The 19,708-nt window shown below is 40.4% G+C and overlaps 1 protein-coding gene across 1 annotated transcript in view; it reads right to left on the bottom strand.

Moving 5' to 3' along the window:
• The window catches only part of COL25A1 (collagen type XXV alpha 1 chain), a 560,431-nt gene extending 550,523 nt beyond the window's left edge, over nt 1-9,908 (bottom strand). Inside the window, exons 1-2 of the mRNA XM_036764944.1 lie at nt 9,615-9,908; nt 8,545-8,614 (exon numbers count right to left, since the gene is read on the bottom strand). Coding sequence (XP_036620839.1) covers nt 8,545-8,614; nt 9,615-9,908 — 364 coding nt within the window. The remainder of the gene's footprint in view (nt 1-8,544; nt 8,615-9,614) is intronic.
• Between the last annotated feature and the right edge of the window lie 9,800 nt (nt 9,909-19,708).

The following is a 19,708-nucleotide window of genomic DNA, read 5'->3' as shown; positions in this document are numbered from 1 at the left end:
CACTAATGCACTGTTGGTGGAATGGTGAACTGGTCCAGCCATTCTGGAGAACAGTTTGGAACTATGCCAAAAGTGCTATAAAACTGTACATTACTTTTGACCCAGCAATACCACTACTAGGTCTATATCCCAAAGAGATCAAAGAAAAAGGAAAAGGACCTGTGTGTATGAAAATATTTATAGCAACTCTTTTTGTAGTGGCAAAAGATTGGAAAATGAGGGGATGCCAAACAATTGGGGAATGACTGAACAAGTTGTGGTAGATGATTGTAATGGAACAATATTATGCTATAAGAAATGAGGAAGAGGATGGTTTCAGAAAAAACTGGGAAGACCTAAATGAACTGACGTAGAGGGAAGTGAGCAGGACCAGATCATTATAGCAATATTGTAACAATGATCAACTAGGAAAGACTTGGCTACTCTGATCAATACAATCAATACAATACAATAAAGACAATTCTGAAAGACTCATGATGGAAAATGCTACCCACCTCCAGAGAAAGACCTGGTGGACTCTGAGGTCAAATTGAAATATAATTTTTTTCTTTTTCCTGGGAGTTTTTTGTGACATGCCTAATACAAAAATATGCTTTGCATGATTTCACATGTATAATTGATATCATATTGCTTGCTTTCACAATGGGTGCGGGAAGGGCTGGAGAGATTTTGGAAGGCAAAAAAAATGTTAAGAATGCAAAAACTGAATAATGATTTTTTAAACAAACAAAAAGCCAGAATATTTTATATCTGATCCTGGAGGTTAGGGAGCCAATGGAGTTTTTTGAATAGGGAAGTGACCAAAAAAAAAAAAACAAACGGTTGTGCTATTCTGAAAGAAGCAAACAAAGTTCTGTGCCCTACAGTCACAGTAGAAAGACCAAAGCTGAAAGCTGGTGAAAAGGAAGGTGTCTGCCACCTGGTGGCAGTCACTCAACAAACCCTGCCCTCTGAATTACTTTAACGTGTACAAGTAGAGATATATGGCTACCATACAAAGCAGATTATATACATACATAATAAGTTTAGTATTATGTGCATATGCACATGACACATATGCACAGTGTTTGCAAAAGTGCATGAATACATGCTTTCTACACATGTGTATATATGTGTGTGTGCATACATGCATACATACATACATACACAGCATAGACCAAGCATTCATTTGGAGGTTATATCAAAACATTCTGTTTTGATTCTTCAGGGATTTCCATTTCTCTGTGTATCCTGTTCTTTTTGGTATTTTCCTATTTTTAAAATGCAAATCAAAATCTTGGTAATTAAAAGTCAGTTAAAGAAAATCTTGTGTTCCTGAACCAATTCTAATCCAGGTAATAGTCATCCTTATCTAAGAATTCACTGTGCCATAATCTTTTTAAAAACTCAAATGGTGGGGGGGGGGAGGAAAAGGATTATGAATTAAGAAAAAGTAAACAATGATATAGAACTGAATTCATTTTGTCACACAAAAAGGTTCTCTGATATTTCTCTGTTCACTGGGCACCTGCTAGGCTCTAGCACACAGCTAAAAGTAAGTCATCCATGGTTTTCCCATTCTCCCCATCATCCAAGCCACCAGAAGTCATGTTTATTAAGTGGTAGGTTAAGATAAAAACACTTCTTTAGAAACATTTTTGGATGTTTTCCACAAAAGAAAATACGGCTTGATGTTATCTTGTTATTCATCCAGTGGGGGGGGGGGGTGCTCTTTGGGAGGTAACACCCCTCTAGACAGCCAAACATAAATGTTTCTAGGTGATTTTCCTCACTAGTATCCCCTACAGACTTGGTTATTCATTTTCCAGATCCTACAGAAGATGAGGACACCCTCCCTTCATCCCAAAATTAATGGGAAAATCTAGAGATCAAATACTGTTAACATGGTATTTCAGTACAGTTGGCCTGCCACAGTCACCAGCCTAATGGCTAGACAGCACTTTTACATCTATGTACTCTATAAATGAGCTAGAAAGAACAACAAACTGAAACGGGTTTGTTTTTCCTCTCTTAAATAAGACCCACCTAATGGAATAACAAAATTACTAGGATAACAAAGAGAAAATAGAATTTCAAGGAGTAGCCTCCTAATAAGAAGCAGAAAAGAGGAAAAAGAAGCTAAGAAAAATAAAGACTGCTCAGAAGCAATTTGTCCCGGTTCCCCTGGGTGACAGGGCATTTTGCCAGCTGTCACTGCTGGACTGGCTGAAAATGTTATGCCAAAACTGGTACGCTCGTTAGGTTAGAAGCAATTTAGCAGGAATGTTATAGGGCATTCAGATTTCAAGAGGAAAGGAATGCCTGTTATTGTCATTTAAATAATATTTATCAAATTTTTAACTTGCATTCTTTCAACAAACTGTTTCTGGCTGTTCATTGCCATCACACAACTGAAAATCTAAGCATTAATATCCTCTTGCTTGACACAATCTTTCCATTCATTGTGTGGCTAGTTAAAAAATAATGTATGGCATAAGTAGAAAACCATGTTCACGGGAAGCTCAAGTTTTATAAGATAAAGTAAAACATATTTAATGCAATATCATTAAAGATTCTTTATATATGATGGAGAGGATGCACACCCTTAAAATTAAGAAGTAATGTTTTTTCAACCTTAAAATGAGGAAGGACTATGGAGCGTTAGCCACAAGGGACTAAAGCACTCATATTCACTACACTCAAATGTGTTCTCTCAATTACATAAAATTACTCTTTCTTTATGTATAGTATTTTTCCTAGAATTAGAAGTTCCTTGAAAGTTATCTGGTAAATCCTCCTACCTTTGGCCAAACTTCCTCTACACCCTTCCAAGCATATGGTTATCTACATTATGATTTTTTAAAAAGCAAGGAAACAAGCATCTACAAGTCCCTGAGAGAAAGCTCTTCCTCATAACTAATGCAAATACCACTCACTCCACTCAGTGCAGACATTTGATGATCCTCAGTCTTTTTTCAGTCAGGTACAACTCTGTGATCCCATTTGGGGTTTTCTTGGCAAAGACACTGGAGTGGTTTGCCCTTTCCTTCTCCAGCTCATTTTACAGAGGAGGAAACTGAGGCACACAGGGTTAAGTCATATAGTTAGTGTTTGAGGTCAGATTTGAACTCAGGAAGATGAGTCTGCCTGATTCCAAACCCCGAGTTCTATCTACTTTGCCACCTAAGCTGCCCTGCAGTGGGAACTTAGAACAAGTCTATAGAAAGAACAGTGACTGTGGAGTAGATTTTGTCTGTATCTATTTGTTTGCATATTGTCTCCCCATTGAAAGGGGGAGGTTGAAGGCAGGGGCTGGTTTTTGCTTTTCTTTGTAGAATCAGATTTAGTATAGTGCCTAGCACATAATAAATGCTTATTGAATGAATAAATGCATGCAAGTATGGAAGTAGGTGCTTAATGAGTGCTTGTTGACTTGACCACGTACATGATCTTAAGTAAGATACTCAACATCCCTCATTTCTGTATCTTCATCTCTGAAATAAGGGATTGGACTAGTGGCCTTTTGGGGTCCCTTCCAAATCTAAATCCATTAGCCAGTTAATCATCTTCAACAGAATATATATGTACTAAAAACCATCACTAGGTTATCACTGACTATATTCTCCCAAAGCTAAAACCTTCCTCCAAGTAAAAAATCTCAGCTTCTGTTGTCATTGTTTGGATTTTTATGAAACAGGTACAATGGGTAGAAAAGCCAGGGCTTGGGGGAAGGAAGGAGGAAGGGAAGAAAGAAAGGAAAAGAAAAAAGAAGAGAAGTAAGGAAGGAAGGAAAGAAGGAAGGAAGGAAGGAAGGAAGGAAGGAAGGAAGGAAGGAAGAAAAAAAAGAAGGAAGGAAGGAAGGAAGAAAAAAAAGAAGGAAGGAAGGAAGGAAGAAAAAAAAGAAGGAAGGAAGGAAGAAAAGAAGGAAGGGAAAAAAGAAGGAAGGAAGGGAGGAAAGAAGGAAGAAAAGAAGGAAGGAAGAGAATAAGGAAGGAAGGAAGAAAAGAAGGAAGGGAGGAAAGAAGGAAGGAAGGGAGGAAAGAAGGAAGAAAAGAAGGAAGGAAGGAAGGAAGCAAGCAAGGAAGGAAGGAAGAAGGAAGGAAAGAAGGAAGGAAAGAAGGGAGAAGAGAAGAAAAGAAGGGAAGAAGGGAAAAAAGAAAGAAAAAATTTCAAGGTGCCTAAAGAATATAAACTCTCTGAGAGCAGATGCAATCATTTTGTATTATTGTATTATCAGATCCCAGTAGAGTAGGTGCTTAATAAATGTGTGCTAAATTTAATCAAGTCTGGGACTTGAACTAGGGTCTTTGATCAGGAAAGATAGGGGGAAAATATTGGAATATGGTATTTTCACTTCCATTTAAAGAGGGGAATCCAGGACCATTTACATTAAGGAATTAAGAGTTCTAGAGGATAGGGACTTAGCCCCCCAAAATTGGCAAGAGCTGGGTTCAAGTCAGGAAAACCTAAGTTCAAGTCTAGCCAATGACACATGCTGTACACACCCTGTACAAGATATTTAACTTCTCAATGCCCCTGTTAACTCTAAGGCTCATAAATTTTAGAATAATTGTCCAATTATATCATTGAATTCACAAGTCCGTGCTGCCCCCACACACAAAAAAAAAAGTAGGGTAGCCAAATAAGATAAAGTAATTCAGTGACTGACCATTGCTATACTGTTCATTTCTGATTTAAAAAAAAAAACAAGTTCCCTTTCATCACAAACTAAGTTATCTCTGTCAACAGTACATAAATAAGGTTATACTATTTTTCTTTAAAACAAAAAAGAAACATCAATAACCTCTAAGGACTCACTGATATAGAAGGGAGGAAAAAGGTCATCAAGCACAGCTCCTTAATTTTAAAAATGAGGAAACTGAGACTCAGAAAATTGAAATGGCTTCTTGTTATATAGTACTAATTGTGGCAGTGACTAAATGTAATGTTCTTGGTAGAATGAAGACTCCAGCCCAGGTTTCCTGACATCCCACCCACTATACCACACTACCCCTCCTGCCTAGCTTCTCTATCCAAGCAAAAACACCAATGATGGAGCTATTTCCAGGGAAGGCACAGAAAGGCTCGTGCTCCAAATGGTGTTTGGGCAGCTGGCTAGCTCCCAGCCTGCTGATGCCAGAGGTCCTTATCAGCTGGCACAGCAATGCCTTCCTGGCAGTGCACCTGGTGAATGCATACCCCGTGCAGGACATTGGAGAATGCTGAGCAAAAGTCCAGAAGAGGAATTCTTGCAGCTGTAGCAAGGAGCCAATATGCACTCTTCTATGAGGGTTAAGTTCTGCAGATGCCAAGCCACGGAAGCCGACTGCCTTTCCATGGCTCAGCTCCTGCTAAATCAAACATTCTGCTGAACAGAGCTTCAGTTTGTATGGGTTTTGTTTTTTTAAAGCAAGCATTTGGTAGCAGATGGGGGAGGGGTAGTTATTCCTGAGCTCAAGAAAGTCAATGAGAAAATAAGTCAGATGGTTAAGCTACTCCTTTTTATAAATCATATTTGGTGTCTGGAAAGAGGAACAGATTTACACCTCTCAACTATAAAGTTCTTGGGAACCACTGTCGTTTCATGACCAAACCTCAAATGTGCCTAGCTAGTTAGTCTGTTTCATTCTTAACCTAAAAGGCTAAAGGTAGTTTAGCTGTCAATTAGGCAAAAATCCTTCAGGAGATCAATTTTGACGTCCACAAAGAACTAACCTTCATCTACACATTTGAAAGGAAATTCCAACTAGCAACACCCTCAGTTGGGGAAGGCTCTATAAATGTTTGTTGTTAGGCTGTGTTTTGTTTGTAAATTAAGCCTGGCAGACCTGTCAGATTTGTCTCAGCCGCTCATACAAATTCTGCTGGGCTTGAAGGCTTTCAAAAATAATTCCAAATGAACACAAATAAAATAACACTATTGCTCTCAGGCCATAGCTCTTTGCCTTTTTGGCTATTGAGTTAAGGACAGGAACTCATATCATACTGCCCAATAGAAATAAATTGGGGAATAATAACCAGTCAATGGGCAACCAGGGTTAGATCCAAACAATCTTGGAAGCACTGTATCCCCTTTCTAATCCTCTTGTCCAGCCTACTCATGATTAACCATAATTAATATTAACCAGTTTTCCTGGATGACATCTCAACATAATGTCTTTATGTTGATGATACCTATATTTTCATCACAACAGGAAAAAATGTAGAAAAAAATAGCTCAGAAACCAGAAATCTAACCAATACTAAAATGCCATTTATTTGTTATAAGCAATGTGAGTTATAAGGGAAAATGCACATTGTCCAAGTTTGAATTCCAAGTTTGGCCATGTTTTTTGTGGGTTTTTTTTTAACTTGGTAGAGAATGATCCCATTCTGATTTTATAGCTTAAGTCTGTTTGATGCAGTGTACTGCAATGTATAGCTCCAGATGTTTGCCTCCCAAGTATATTCAGGTAAAAACTGATGTAATGTGAAGCTCTAGTGGTAGCAAGAAAGCAAGGCTTCAAAAATTGGCAATGGATAGCAAGCACAAAGCAGAAACCCTGGTTCCTACAAAATGAATGACCATTTATCAAAAGTACTGTGGCAGTCCATTGATTCAGCTAACAAATGCTAAGGAAGAAAGTTGTTCATGTTGCTGTCTCAGGATGACATAATACAAACTCAAAACTGAATAGCCTTCCTCACATATTTCTGTCTTTAGAAATATGTCCTAGGCTTCAATATCCATTCAGTATTAAGTCATGAGAAATATGGATAGTTTTGAAGAAAGCAAAGATGCAATTGGTATTGCTATATCCTCAATTTTAAAATGTTGTCATTACACATAAAAAAATCTAATAAAACTATTTATTCTTGCAGGCATGTTCTACACTTTTCACATGGCTCCTAGGATTCCTAAACACAGAAAGAGCTGAATTGTAAGTAGTATGATCAGTAAAGTCCTATACCAACTGTCACCGGGAATTTCAGTAATCCCTCTAGGCTGATGAGTTTGTTGTGAATTAATCCCTGTGCTAAGAAAGTGCCTTCCTTGAATATCTGACTTCTGAAGTCTACCCTAACATAAAATAACTAAGATTGGCTGACAAAGGTCCAGTCTTAACTCTTTGTTTTTCAGAGTATATATCTCTTCCAAATGAAAGGCTTTGTTTTTAAAGACAGATCCATGCTTGTCGTAGTCAATGAAGTATTTGAGAAACTCAGCCATAAAATTTTAAGAACGATTATGGTGTACGGGAAATTCCACTGGATTTGGACTTAGTTTTGATCCTTCATCTTTTCCTTACAACCTGTGTGCCCTTTGGCAAATCACTCAATTTATCCCACCCTCAGTTTCCTCATTGGTAAAATAAGAAGACTAAACTAGAATTCCTCCAGTAATTTTCAGTTCTAAAGCCTTTGCTTTACATCACTTCCCCAGAATGTGAGGGAATTAAATATCAGAAAATGTATGATAAAAACTTCAGCTTTTAGAAATCAAAATAAGTAGTCATTAGAAAAAGGGTAACTCAGAATGTGGAAAAATTCAAGAAATAATTTTTCTCTCTCTACAAATGATCAGTCTCATAGGTCCTAGAGACTCTAGAAGGTGTGAAAGATTGAATTTTGCATGACTGATGAAAAGTGAAATGCTTATGAATGAATGCATTAGCATGCCTCTTTTAAACGTGAACAAACAAGTCCTCTGGGACTCGTGAATGGTTTATATCAGTAGGTCTCCACTAGAATTTTCCCAAGGGCCACATTCATGTGTATGAAGCAGTTGAGAGGGCCAAAAATATCTCCACAGCCTAGGAAGTCTATTGCAAATTAACACTGTATTGTCACTTCATTTAAGATTGCTATTTCTTTGCTTCATTATTCCTCCTACCTTTCTACTGTACCAAACCTAGATCCCTTCCTACAGAAGAGTAGGGAACAGAACGGTCACAGACACAGAAAACCAGAAAGTCACAGGAGGGTGATGTCAACCTCTAAAAAACTTTCTCTTAGCCATATATTTGGAAAGCAGTGGCTTTTAATGGGGAGCCACAGAACCCAAAACTGAACTCTACTTTAGTCCTGTATCATGATTGTACCTTAGAATAGAGACAGGAAAACATTCTGAACAACAACAAAAGGTGGAATAGAAACTGAGGGAAAGTGACCTAAAATGTAACACCCTAACAAAATGGGAAAGAAATGGTAAGCTGTGTTGATTTATCTTTAGCCACTGGTGAATAAGGAATCTGAAAAAATACCTATACCCATTTTCACTGTAGGCACCCAAACCAGTCAATGCACTTGAAGACTCTTTTTCAATGGAATTTATATTCGTGCATCATCTTGCCTGTATTTACCTTGAAGATTATTTTCATCTCCTCTGCTTTCTCACAGTGAACTTAGATATACCACACAATATACCTGGAGCTTTGATTCTCTTGACTAGGACATATTCATTTTGTTAAACTACTGGTTCTGGATTCTTGATCCTTATTAATATTACAGTTATAGTTTACAGAGAGAAGAGTTTTCTTTTATCTTCTGATACAAAGAAAAGATTGTTAAATAGTTTCATTTTACCTGCTGGGCAGTTACACTCTAGAGGTGATTCTCTGGCGATTCTTACTTTAGCCAAATGCTCATAGGATTTCTGTAGGGGAAAGAAGAGGTATTAACAATAGCTTAACAGTTCTTTTATGAATAGAATTATTTGCCCGCCCATTGGGCTTAAGGGGGATTTGCCACTATTTGATAGCCTGCATAACTAACAGTTAACTTCTGTACTTGGACTTCTGTCAAGAGGTAACAGTAACCCGGCCCTAAAAAAAGAAAATGACAATTGAAATGTTATCAAGGCTGCTGGACTTGTATAACGTTGGTCCTATCCCCTTCCCCCACCTCAAGCATGTGCAGTCGACAGAACCTGGCACCAAGATGTTGCAGTTCTCTGTGAAAACACATGATGAAGAAACAGGCAATATTCTCTATCTGAAGGTCAACTACTTTGAGGTGTTTAGCAGCAGAGTGCTGAGGATTAAGACTTTCTCTAGCGCAGAGAACAAATCAGGTCCCAGAAAACCTCCTCACAAGGTTCTGAAACCAACCTCAGCTATAGTAGCCATAAACTGGAAGTTTTTTTTCAAATATCAACTCAAAGACTTCTGCAGCTATAAAACTATATAAAACACGTTTGTTTGTTTTTTCTTTAAGAGCACTAAGCATAAGACATTTGGCATATTTTGTGATTTAACCATAAGGAAATTTCCTTTTTTAAAGGAAATATTAACATGTTAACACCTAAATCTTTCCTGCACTGAATTGTCATTGGAACGTACGGATGTAATCTCTGAATGGAATAACTCCCATGGATCCGGGAGAAGAGAAAGGCATTTTAGTCTGAATGATTAAATCAAAAGGCAAGAGCCAACCCTGGGCACTTTCAGGCTCCCCTCCCACGCTTACCCATGCATACATTAGCTCCGGTGACTGAATGAACCACAGATGCTTACATACATAACGGTACACACTAAGATTTCTAGACTAGTTCCTGCCTAGACAAACGCACACACGTACATGCTACATGCTAGCTGGAGCTAGGCGCACACCCCCTAAGATGTTACACCCCCACACCACCAAGACTTCCACCACACCTGAGCCAAAAGTCGTTCCATTTTCTCTTGCATCATCGTTTCCAGTCGATCCAAGGAAGCCGGCAGGAGCTGATAAGGAAGTTCCCCTTTGGCTGCCTCAATGGCCGAGATCCTTGCCTGCAGGTCGTTGGTTTTCACCCCCAGGTACAGGCAGGCAATCACACACATCGCGGACACCACAGCCGGCAGCAAGGAGCAAGGGGCCAAAGTCCTAAGGCAGCGCTGTCCCGCAGAGGAGCTGGGCTTCTCGGCCCCATCTGGTCCTCTCTTCCCTACTTGGTTCTTCCCCAGCATGATGGTGGGGGTGGTTTGTCCGTCTGATTTTTCACCCCGGCCCTCGGACCTCCACGAGTAATTTGAAAATAAGAGAAAGAGGAAAAAATAAAATAAAATAAAAGGGCAAAGGATTCCGCCAAAGTTCAAGCCGAGTTTGCAGCTTTAGTTTGCTGAACCCCAGAGGCAGGGAGAGGAAAATAAATGGTCCTCAGCTCAGATTGTCTCAGAGCCCAGAAACTGCATCCTCTTCCTAGCTCACCCCACCCAGCAGTGAGCCAAAAGCACCCTCAGCCCCGGTAGGAGGGGGCTGCGGCGGGAGGAAAAATTCTAAAGGAGACCAAGTCCCAGCGGACCTCCTGGTCCACTCCAAGTACCCCTCGGCCACAGTGTCCCGAGAGCAGCCAGCAGCGCAGCTGGCCACCAGGGACTGCAGGAGTCCCGGCGCCTGGGGAGTGAGGAGTGCCCAAAAGAGACTCAGAGCTAGCTCGCATCCGATATGTACCAGCCCGACCTGTTGCGAGGTTTTTTCTCAATTTTTTTATTATTAATTGGCTTTTTTGTTGTTTTCAACACACGCTGGCCTGTGTGTTTTCCTACGCTGATTCAGCTCAAGGCAAAAAAAGGAGAGAGAAAAAAAAGTGGAGAAGAAAGGGTGGGGGCTGGAAAATGCAAAAAGAAGTAAAATAAAATCAGGGTAGCAAAAAGGAGAGGAGGGTGGATAAGGAAAGAAGGGAAATGACCCCCCAAAAACGAAAGCCAGTCGTGAGAGTGAAGGAGCTGCTACCCGACTGTATCTGCAGCTCTCTGTGTGTGAGCCTTAAATATCCTTCAGAGTGTGTGTGTGTGCATGTGTGTGTGTGTGTGTGTGCGTGTGCGCGCGCGCTAGAACCACAGAACGCCCCCCCTTCACTAAACTCTCTCTATGCTGTACCCCAGCAGTGGCCGCTGCTGCTGCGCTGCAGCGGAGAGCTAACTCTCATTCCCCCACCCCCCTGCTGCGGAACCTCCACTTCATTAGCATAATTTATTCACCTTTGCCTGGTGCACCCGCCCTCCGCCCCCCCGCCCCCCACTGCCCACCCCCTAACCAGAGAGACCTCCCGGGAGCTGGAGGATACGGAAAGAAGGCGGTCTGTGTATTAGCATAATATATGCAAATATACCGAGCGGCTGTTCAGATTGGAGAAGAATTTAGGAGCGCAGCCCCGCCCTAAAGAGAAATCCCCCTCACTCACTCCTATACTCTCACTTTCTTGGTAGGTGCCCTGGGGGCTGCAAACGGAGTAAAAGAAGGCAAGAAAGGGTAGCCAGGGTCTGGAGGAACTGGACTGAGTGAGGGTGTCAGGAACTTTGGCCTTTAAGACTCGGCAGAGGAGCAACCTGTTTATCACAGCGAAGAAATAGGGTGATGATCTCCTAAAGAAAAATCGGGTGTTTAAGAGTGGTCTAACTCTCTTCATTTCCACTTCTAACTTTCAAATCAGACAGAAGTTTCCCTCCTCTTCCTCCTCATTTTCTCCTCTCCCATTCTCCCCCTTTCTCTTCACCTCTCCATTTCTTCCTCTCCCTTCTTCATCCTCCCCCTTCTTCCTCTCCATTCTTCCTCCGTCCACCTTTTCTTCCTTCCCTCTTTCTCCTTTCACTTCCCCAATTTTCTCCTCTTCCCCTCTTCTTCTTTCTCACCCGTTCCTCCTGTTCCTCCCCCCGTCACGCTGAGACACATTGCCACTATTTCTGGGAGTCATTGAGTCAGTTTGCCCCTCAGCCAATGTCTTTTGATAAAGGAAGCAAAGTCTGAGAGTTTGCATTCTCTTCTCTACCAGGTTTCCCCTTTATGTGGGAGACGCTGATTGCCTTCTTCCTGATCTCTGGCTGTCTCTATCGTGCTAATGTATTTTCCTGATTCACTATTTTGTGTAACTGAAAAAAAAGGACCTAGGAAAGATGGATTGGAAAAGGAAACCTCTTGGTCTTTCTACCTAACTCTTCACATGCAATCTGGAGCACGTTAGGATTTTGAGGAGGAATTCTTGAAAGCTGGTGAAAACTCATCTGGAGGCGGCATTCTCCCTCCCAACAAATTCTTCCCCAAAAAGGGAGGGGGAAACCCTCTTCTATTACTCTTCCTTTTCCTCCCCACCTCCTTCCCCATAACCACTCAACCCCATAAGAAATGCCCTATATTTGTTCGCCCCATAGTTTTTACACATAAATTCGGTCACCAAAAAACACTTTACTTCCCCTGGCCTCCCATATCTGTAAATGGATTCAGCTGGTCCTACAGAGGAGTTGTAATAAAAGTTAGGAGAAAAGAGAAAGTTGGGATTGGAGGACCCCAGAAATTAAAATAACATGGGAAGGAAAAGGAGCAGAGTCTGGGGACAATTTATTGAATTTTATTGATGAAGTAACAACATGCAATTTAGCAGAAACAATTCACAATCCCTATCTAATCAATGGGAAAAGGATTCCTCATAATAGGAAGCACATAACGGGAATTGGGTTTTCTGGGATCTGTGGGGTCTGTGTATTGGGGGAAGGAGGAGTCTTTCTTTGAGACAAGGTATCATCTTTCCTGTTTTTGCTTATCCCACCTTGACTTAGACTAACCAGAAAACATGCTATAAAACAAATTAGAAAGGCCATCTTAACATACCTATAAATTAAAATAAAATAACAGAATTTGCTCAAAAGAAAAGCAAGAAAAAGCTGAGGTGTTTTTAGAACCAGTAACCCTAGCTTTAGAACAATGACAAGATTTCAATGTTGTCTCACCTCTGGCTTTAATCTTAGGGGTGAATCACTGGCTGGTCCTAACTCAGACCAGCCCCCTGGGAGTTTAGGTCTTATATTGGAATGAAATGAGACACCAATTGGTCAGTCAGCATTTAATGAAAGGAGGCTTACTTAATCGTAACACAGAAAGAGTACTCAATAACAGTACAGTCCCCTCCATCTCGCTAAAGTAATGTCCAGTCAGACCTGCACAGCCTTTAAGCATCTGCCAAGTCTGTAGGGCCCTTACTCCACTTGGGCAGGTCTACTTATGCCTTCATGCCAGCACCAGAGTCATTGAAGGTGAGGATCTTACTTGACCTATCCCTCAGGGTCTTCTCACATTCCAGTCATGCAGCCCACAACTTAACCCACTGTATGGACTTATCAGGCACCTCATTACTAGATTAATGGCTGCTGAAGTTATAACAATAAATTTGTTCCAGCAGTGTTTCTCAGGAGCCAAGTTGTCATAGGTAGGTGTTCATGGGCTACAAAGGACACAGAGCATCCAGGCATTTATCAGAAATGTCATTCTCTGACAGTTATATCCTGTTTGTGAAGGGCACTCACAAACAAGGGACATGGGAGAGTGTGAGCTTAAATGTACCGTTCCCATTTAGCAATAGATGCCTCTGCTGCCCTAACAGTCTTGTTAGAAAGGCCATCTTGCATCACCCAACTAATAATAGGAAACTCTGGATTAAGGGTGATTGTATGACCTGCATCATCTGTTTAGTAATAACTAGGTCAACAGGCAAAGAACGGGCAAACAACTGTTTTTCCAAACTGGTATAGAAGTGGCTGCTTTGAGGTGACTCAGTGGATAGAGGGCTGGACCCGGCATGAGGAAGACCTGAGTTCAAATCACACCTCAGACCCTTATAAACTATATAACCTTGGGCAAGTCACTGAAACGGTCCCATTTTCCTCCACTGTAACAGGCGGATAATAACAGCACCTACCTCTCGGGGTTGTTATAAAGATCAAATAAGATAGCATTGGTAAAAAGCGCTTAGCATAGTGCCTAGCACAAAGTAGATGCTATGTAAAAGCTTATTCCCTCCCCTTCCCTTTAGAGCTCCCCCCACAACTAGGTGGCTGCCAAAGGCTTTACTCATCTAGGTCTTTATGGACAGAGACATTAAAAAACATGGACTTCAAAGGAGCAAAAAGGCCCAGAAAACTGCTAGGTGAACCACTTTAAGTCTTCCAGGGCTGTAGCTATCCTGGCTCCATTCAAAAGAGGTAGACTGAGTGAATGACTCAATAAATTGGGGCCATCAGCATACTCAAGTGGGGAATGTGTGCTCTTGAGAAGCCAAAAAAAAACCCAATAAGCATCTGACCTTCCTTTTTAGATTGTGAATAAGCACATATCAATAGCTTCTTCTGAACTATGTTCAAAATTATCTCTGTTCTCCCCATCCGCTATACTCCCTCAAACTTGACTGAACCAGATGAACCCTGGATTTTCATTTTTTTATTATATGGTTTGTAAAAATTAATTTATTTAAACTTAAAGACAAAAGAAAGAAGAAGAAAAAGCATTGCCATGTGCACAGCAGAACATAAGCAATAAATTTCCATTTCAAAAAAATCTATATAATAAATGCTATACATTGTGTTCCGAGCTATCTTTTCTTTGCTTCCTTGTAAGTTTTCTTTTGTTCTCTGCTGTGCACTTTTTACTTTGTTCTTTTTTTCCCCCATTTCTCCCCCTTCCCTCAAGAAGGCTACAATTAATCAAGGATATATTTATATATACACACACATATATACATATACATACATATATACATGCACATATATGCACACAAATATATATAGACATGCATATACATATATACACACATATACATATACTTAGATATCTATCATCATACTCATATATAGACATACATTCATATGCATCTATATAAGACCATACTGTACTTGTTCATCCTCTGTTTCTCTGAGGTGGATAATGTCTTCCTTCATAGGTCCACACCTTTCCATATTTTTCTAAGTCTACCAACTCATCCTTTCCTATACCACAGCAATATTCCAACCTTCTACTGTCTGGTTATTTTAAATAGTCTAAAACAATATTAATTAATATGGCTGACATCTAATGTAGTTTCCCTTTTTTTCTCTTTTGATTAAATCTAGTTTAGCTTTAACTTTGTTTGAGAACATGATTACTACCCCTGCTTTTTTTCCCTAGTTCTACTCCTGATCTTTATTTTAGGTTTGTGTATATCTCCTGTTTCCTATCCCTCCTGACTCCTCTACTTTACTTCTACCTGCTACTTTGCCCTCCTGTTACTTAACCTAGCCCCCAACCAAAGATCTCTCCCTTAATCTTTCCCCCCTCCCTATCCACTTAGCCTTTTATTTCTTTCTGAATTTAGCAGACTTTTATGCCCTTCTAGATGTTTATGTATTATTCCCTCTTTAACCCATTTCCAATGAGAGTAGGGTTCCAGAACTACAGCCCTCCGCCCCCATCTAATTCCTCTGTGTCAATTATTCTTCTGACACCTCCTTTGTATAAGATAATTACTCTTTTTACTAGATGGTCTACTTTTTAGTATCACATCATAATACTCAGGTCTACCCCAATCTTTCCTTCAAAGTACCCAATTACTAATAACAATCTTAGACATACGATTTATATTTCCTCATATAAAAAGTAAAGTCGGTCCTTATTGGGTACCTTGTAAGTAGTCTTTGATGTTTACCTTATGTTTCTCTTGGATCTTATATATCGAATTTTTTATTGACTTCAGGTCTTTTTGCAAAGTCTGGAAGTCTGGCAGTTCATTGAATATCCTTTATTTTTTCATTCAGGATTATGCTTAACTTTGCTGGGTATGCTATTTTCAGCCACAATCCCAGTTCTTTTGCTCTTTGATATCTAGTGTTCCAAGACCTGTAGTCTTTTAGTGTAGCCACTGCTAGGTCTTGTGTGATTCTAACTGTGGCTCTGCCATATTTGAATTGTTTTTTTTCTTATTGCTCATAATTTTCTCCTTGAGCCGGGGGTTTCATAATTTGACTATGATATTCCTGTAGGTTTTCCTCGTAGGATCTCTTTCAGGTGGTGATCAGTGGATTTCTTCTATTTTCCCCTCTTGTTCTAATGCTACGGGACAATTTTCTTTCATTATTTCTCGTATTATTGTATCAAGATTCTTTTTTTTGATCATAGCTTTCAGGTAGTCTGATTACTCTTTTATTTTTCTTTTCTTGATCTGCACTCCAGATCAGTTGTTTTTCTTATGAGATACTTCACTTTCACATCCTGGACATTTCACTTCCCTTTCATGAAAAAAAACTAAGCTAAACAACATAGCAGGAGGTGGGGAACCCCAGTAGATATTGCTACTAAGATAGGTTGTCTCAGAAGTGACTCTTTTTATATTATGTACTCTACCAAGGTTTTCCCTGAATATAACCCATATCTAAGTCTTTACAGAAAAAGTAGAAGGACTTTCAGCTCTTATGCAAGCACTAGGGCTAATGATACATTAGAGGACAGGCTTTATTTAATTCAACAAACAAACACAAAATAGAGACGACTCATGCCCAAATTTATAAAAAGTCAAGAAAATTATCATTCCTTCTCCAGAGTGCTTCCATTTTCCCCAGGAAATTCCCAAGATTCAAGAATTTCTTTCAGTGAATTAATCATTCATTCCATAATTTCATATCCAGGCTATTATGAAAATCTACCCTTAAAATGAGGCCCCACATGAGGGAAAAGCACAGAAACATTATCATAATCTTTGAAGAGGCCCATTAAGCTTAATCAAATACCTCTCCTTTCAGTTTACACCACCCTCCCTCATGGAAGCATATAGTCTTCCACACTTATAGCATTATCCTGTGATAGGGCATTTCTCCTCTGCAAAGGGAAAGTTCACCCCCTTATCCCAGACACACAGAGTCTACAGTCACAGTACTAATAAAGTATCCACGTTCACTGCTCCACAAATTAGCCCTGCCCCTTGCTGCTTCTTGGCTTTGGTTCCTTCTTAGTCCCAAGACTTCCCTGTGTGGTTCAGGATCTCCTTTCTGTACAGCTGTTCCTCTATTGATCTGGCATTGACTCTAGCTGCTAACATCTTCATGGTTACATGGTTTGTCCTCTCCTGGGGCCCTGTGCTTCTCTAAAGGAGCCTCACAGATATGAAGGTTTCCCTCTAAAGGGGGAAGCTCTTTGGAGCTCTACCCCTTGATGAGTCTTTCAACTCTAGTCAGAGATATAACTAGGGCAGAACAACTGGAGATTTGCTACAAGGAAGCAAAATTTAGAGGATGCTGAGAGCTCTATCCCAAAGCACCATTCCTACCCCACCTAGCAGTATTGTTCTGGTGATTGTTCATTCATTTTCAGTTGTGTCCAACTCTTAATGACCCCTTTTGTGGTTTTCTTGGCAAATTTGCTGAAGTGGTTTGCCTTTTCCTTCTCCAATTCATTTTGAGAAAACTAAAGTGAACAGGCTTAAGTGGACTTGCCCAGGGTCACATAGCCAGTAAATATCTAAGGCTGGATTTGAAAGACAAGTTTTACTGACTCCAGTCCTGGAACTCTTCTATCCACTGCACCACTGAACTGCCCCCACCTAGCAGTGACACCCCAGTTGATCTCCTCTTTTCCTGACTCCATTCTCATCAGCGATAGTCTTGTCATGAGGATATGCTTCTTTCTCTAGTGGCTATACCCTCTGGCACCAGCCCCTGTCCTTCCTCTCCAGCACCATCAGGTTCTTCAGCAACACAGAAACCAGGTATCCTAGAATTTACTTCCTCCCCACCTGAAATCTTGCCCAAGATGATCTCTCTCTGTCCCACACTCACCCTCCTCTCCCCACCCCCAGCACAGAAATGCCCCATTAAACTTCTTTTATTTTTTTTTGCAGGGGGGAAGGCAGGGCAATTGGGGTTAAGTGATTTGCCCAAGGTCACACAGCTAGTAAATGTGTCAAGTGTCTGAGGCCAGACTTGAACTCAGGTACTCCTGACTCCGGGGCTGGTACTCTACTCACTGTGCAACCTAGCTGCCCCATAAACTCCTTTTAAAAGGCTTTGTCTAGGGCATTCTGAAATGTCTCAGGAATCTTTCATTCTTTTTTTAAAATTCAATTTTATTTTCCATTCTGAACTTTCTCCCTTCTTCCCCTCCCCCACTTATCGAGAAGACAAGAAAAACAAAACACATTACAAATAAGTAAAGTCATGCAAATCAAATTCCCACATTATCCATGCCCCTCCCCCCCCAAAAAAAAGCATGAAAAAGAAAGAGAAAAAAATATGATTCAATCTGCACTTAGATTCCATCAGTTGTCTGTTTGAAGATGGATAGTATCCAAACTTTGGTGGATTATTCTGTTGATCGGGATTACCAAATCTTCCACATTGATTATCTTTGCAATGTTATTGCTCCTATGTAAATTGTCCTTCTGGCTCTACTCACCTGACTTTTCATCAGTTCATATAAATATTCCTAGGGTTTTTCTAAAACCATCTCCTTCATCATTTATTATAGCATAATAATATTCCATCACATTCACACGCAATAACTTGTTCAGTTAGTCCCCAATAGATGGGCATTCTCCTCAGTTTCCAATTCTTTGCCATGACAAAAAGAGCTTATATTGTGTACATTGATCCTTTTCCTCTTTCTTTGATAGCTTTGGGGTACACACCTAGTAGTGGTTTCGCTGGGTCAAAGGGTATGCTCAGTTTTATAGCTTTGGGGGCATAGTTCCAAATTGCTCTCTGGAATGGCTGAACTAGTTCATAGTTCCATCAACAGTGCATTAGGGGACCTGTTTAATGTAGTATCAGTGAGCCAACCAATATCCAGGTAAAGGAAAATTGCACCCACTAAGGCAACGTCATCAATGACAAAAAAAATGTCTCAAACATAGCATCAATCTTAGGCATGCACAGAATGTGGTCTAGATGTGAAAAGATATCCTGGGGCAAGCATTCCCCCTGGCTCTTCCCCTGAGGGGGGATTGAACATTTAAGGAGAAGGGGAAGAATTAGTGAAAATGCCTACTGGAAGGAAGGCAGGCACAACTGAATATATGTAGCTGATGCTCAATGGGTGCCTATGGTTACAATGGAGATGATGATGATGATGATAATCATAGCTAACATTTATATAGTGCTCACTATGCTCCAGCCATTGTGCCAAGCACTTTACAAATAGGATCTCATTAGATCCTCACAACCCTGGGAGGTAGGTGCTGTTATTGACTCCACTTTACAGAGGAGAAAACTAATATAAACAGACGTTAAGTGAGTTTCCTATATCTTGCATAGGGGGACAATGCCAGAACACACACCTCATCCTCCAACCACATTAACCTTGACCGTGCCCTTCCTGAGTGCCATTCCCTACAAATAATTGCTCTTCATCATGCTTAGATTGCAGTAGAAATCCATAAGTAAATTGCAACAATCACGATGCCTTGGAGCTTAAGCAGCCCTTAGAGCAACAAACCGCCTTTTCTTAAATGTTCATGCATTTCTACTTTACTAATATGCCTCCTAGGAAAAGAGTGAATAAGCATGCTTTCTCCCATGCCACATAAAATTAGGATGCTCAGGAACATTAAGCTGAATCAAATAAGTTATATCTCCCTAATGTATCTCCATCAGTGCTATTCAAAGATAATAAAAGAATCAAACTGCAAAGCTTCTCTTTCTACCTGACCCACTGATACTGGGTGAGCCAGGGCCCCAACTTATCCATACCACTAAGTCCCAAAGTATTCCCAGGCTCCAGAGACATTGTATTCCTGCTACTGCCTGCCCACCCCAGTTCCTAGGTGCCCCCAAGAAGGGACAAGGTCTTAAAACTTGACTTCTATCAGAATAAGGCTACTGGAGGTTAGAAGAAGGAAAGTCAGGATGAGGAGAAGTGGCATTAAAATGTTAGAAGTATGAAGAAAAAACAGAAAGGAAAAGAGAGCATGGAATAGAAAAGAGGAGATGGCTTGAAGGGCTAAGACAAAAGGCAGCATTCATAAATGTTTGCCCTTAAT

The sequence above is a fragment of the Trichosurus vulpecula genome, chromosome 6 (assembly GCF_011100635.1).
Source record: "Trichosurus vulpecula isolate mTriVul1 chromosome 6, mTriVul1.pri, whole genome shotgun sequence".
Lineage (NCBI taxonomy): Eukaryota > Metazoa > Chordata > Mammalia > Diprotodontia > Phalangeridae > Trichosurus > Trichosurus vulpecula.
The sequence above is the reverse complement of the archived record's forward strand: the minus strand, read 5'-3'. Positions and strand labels throughout refer to the sequence as shown.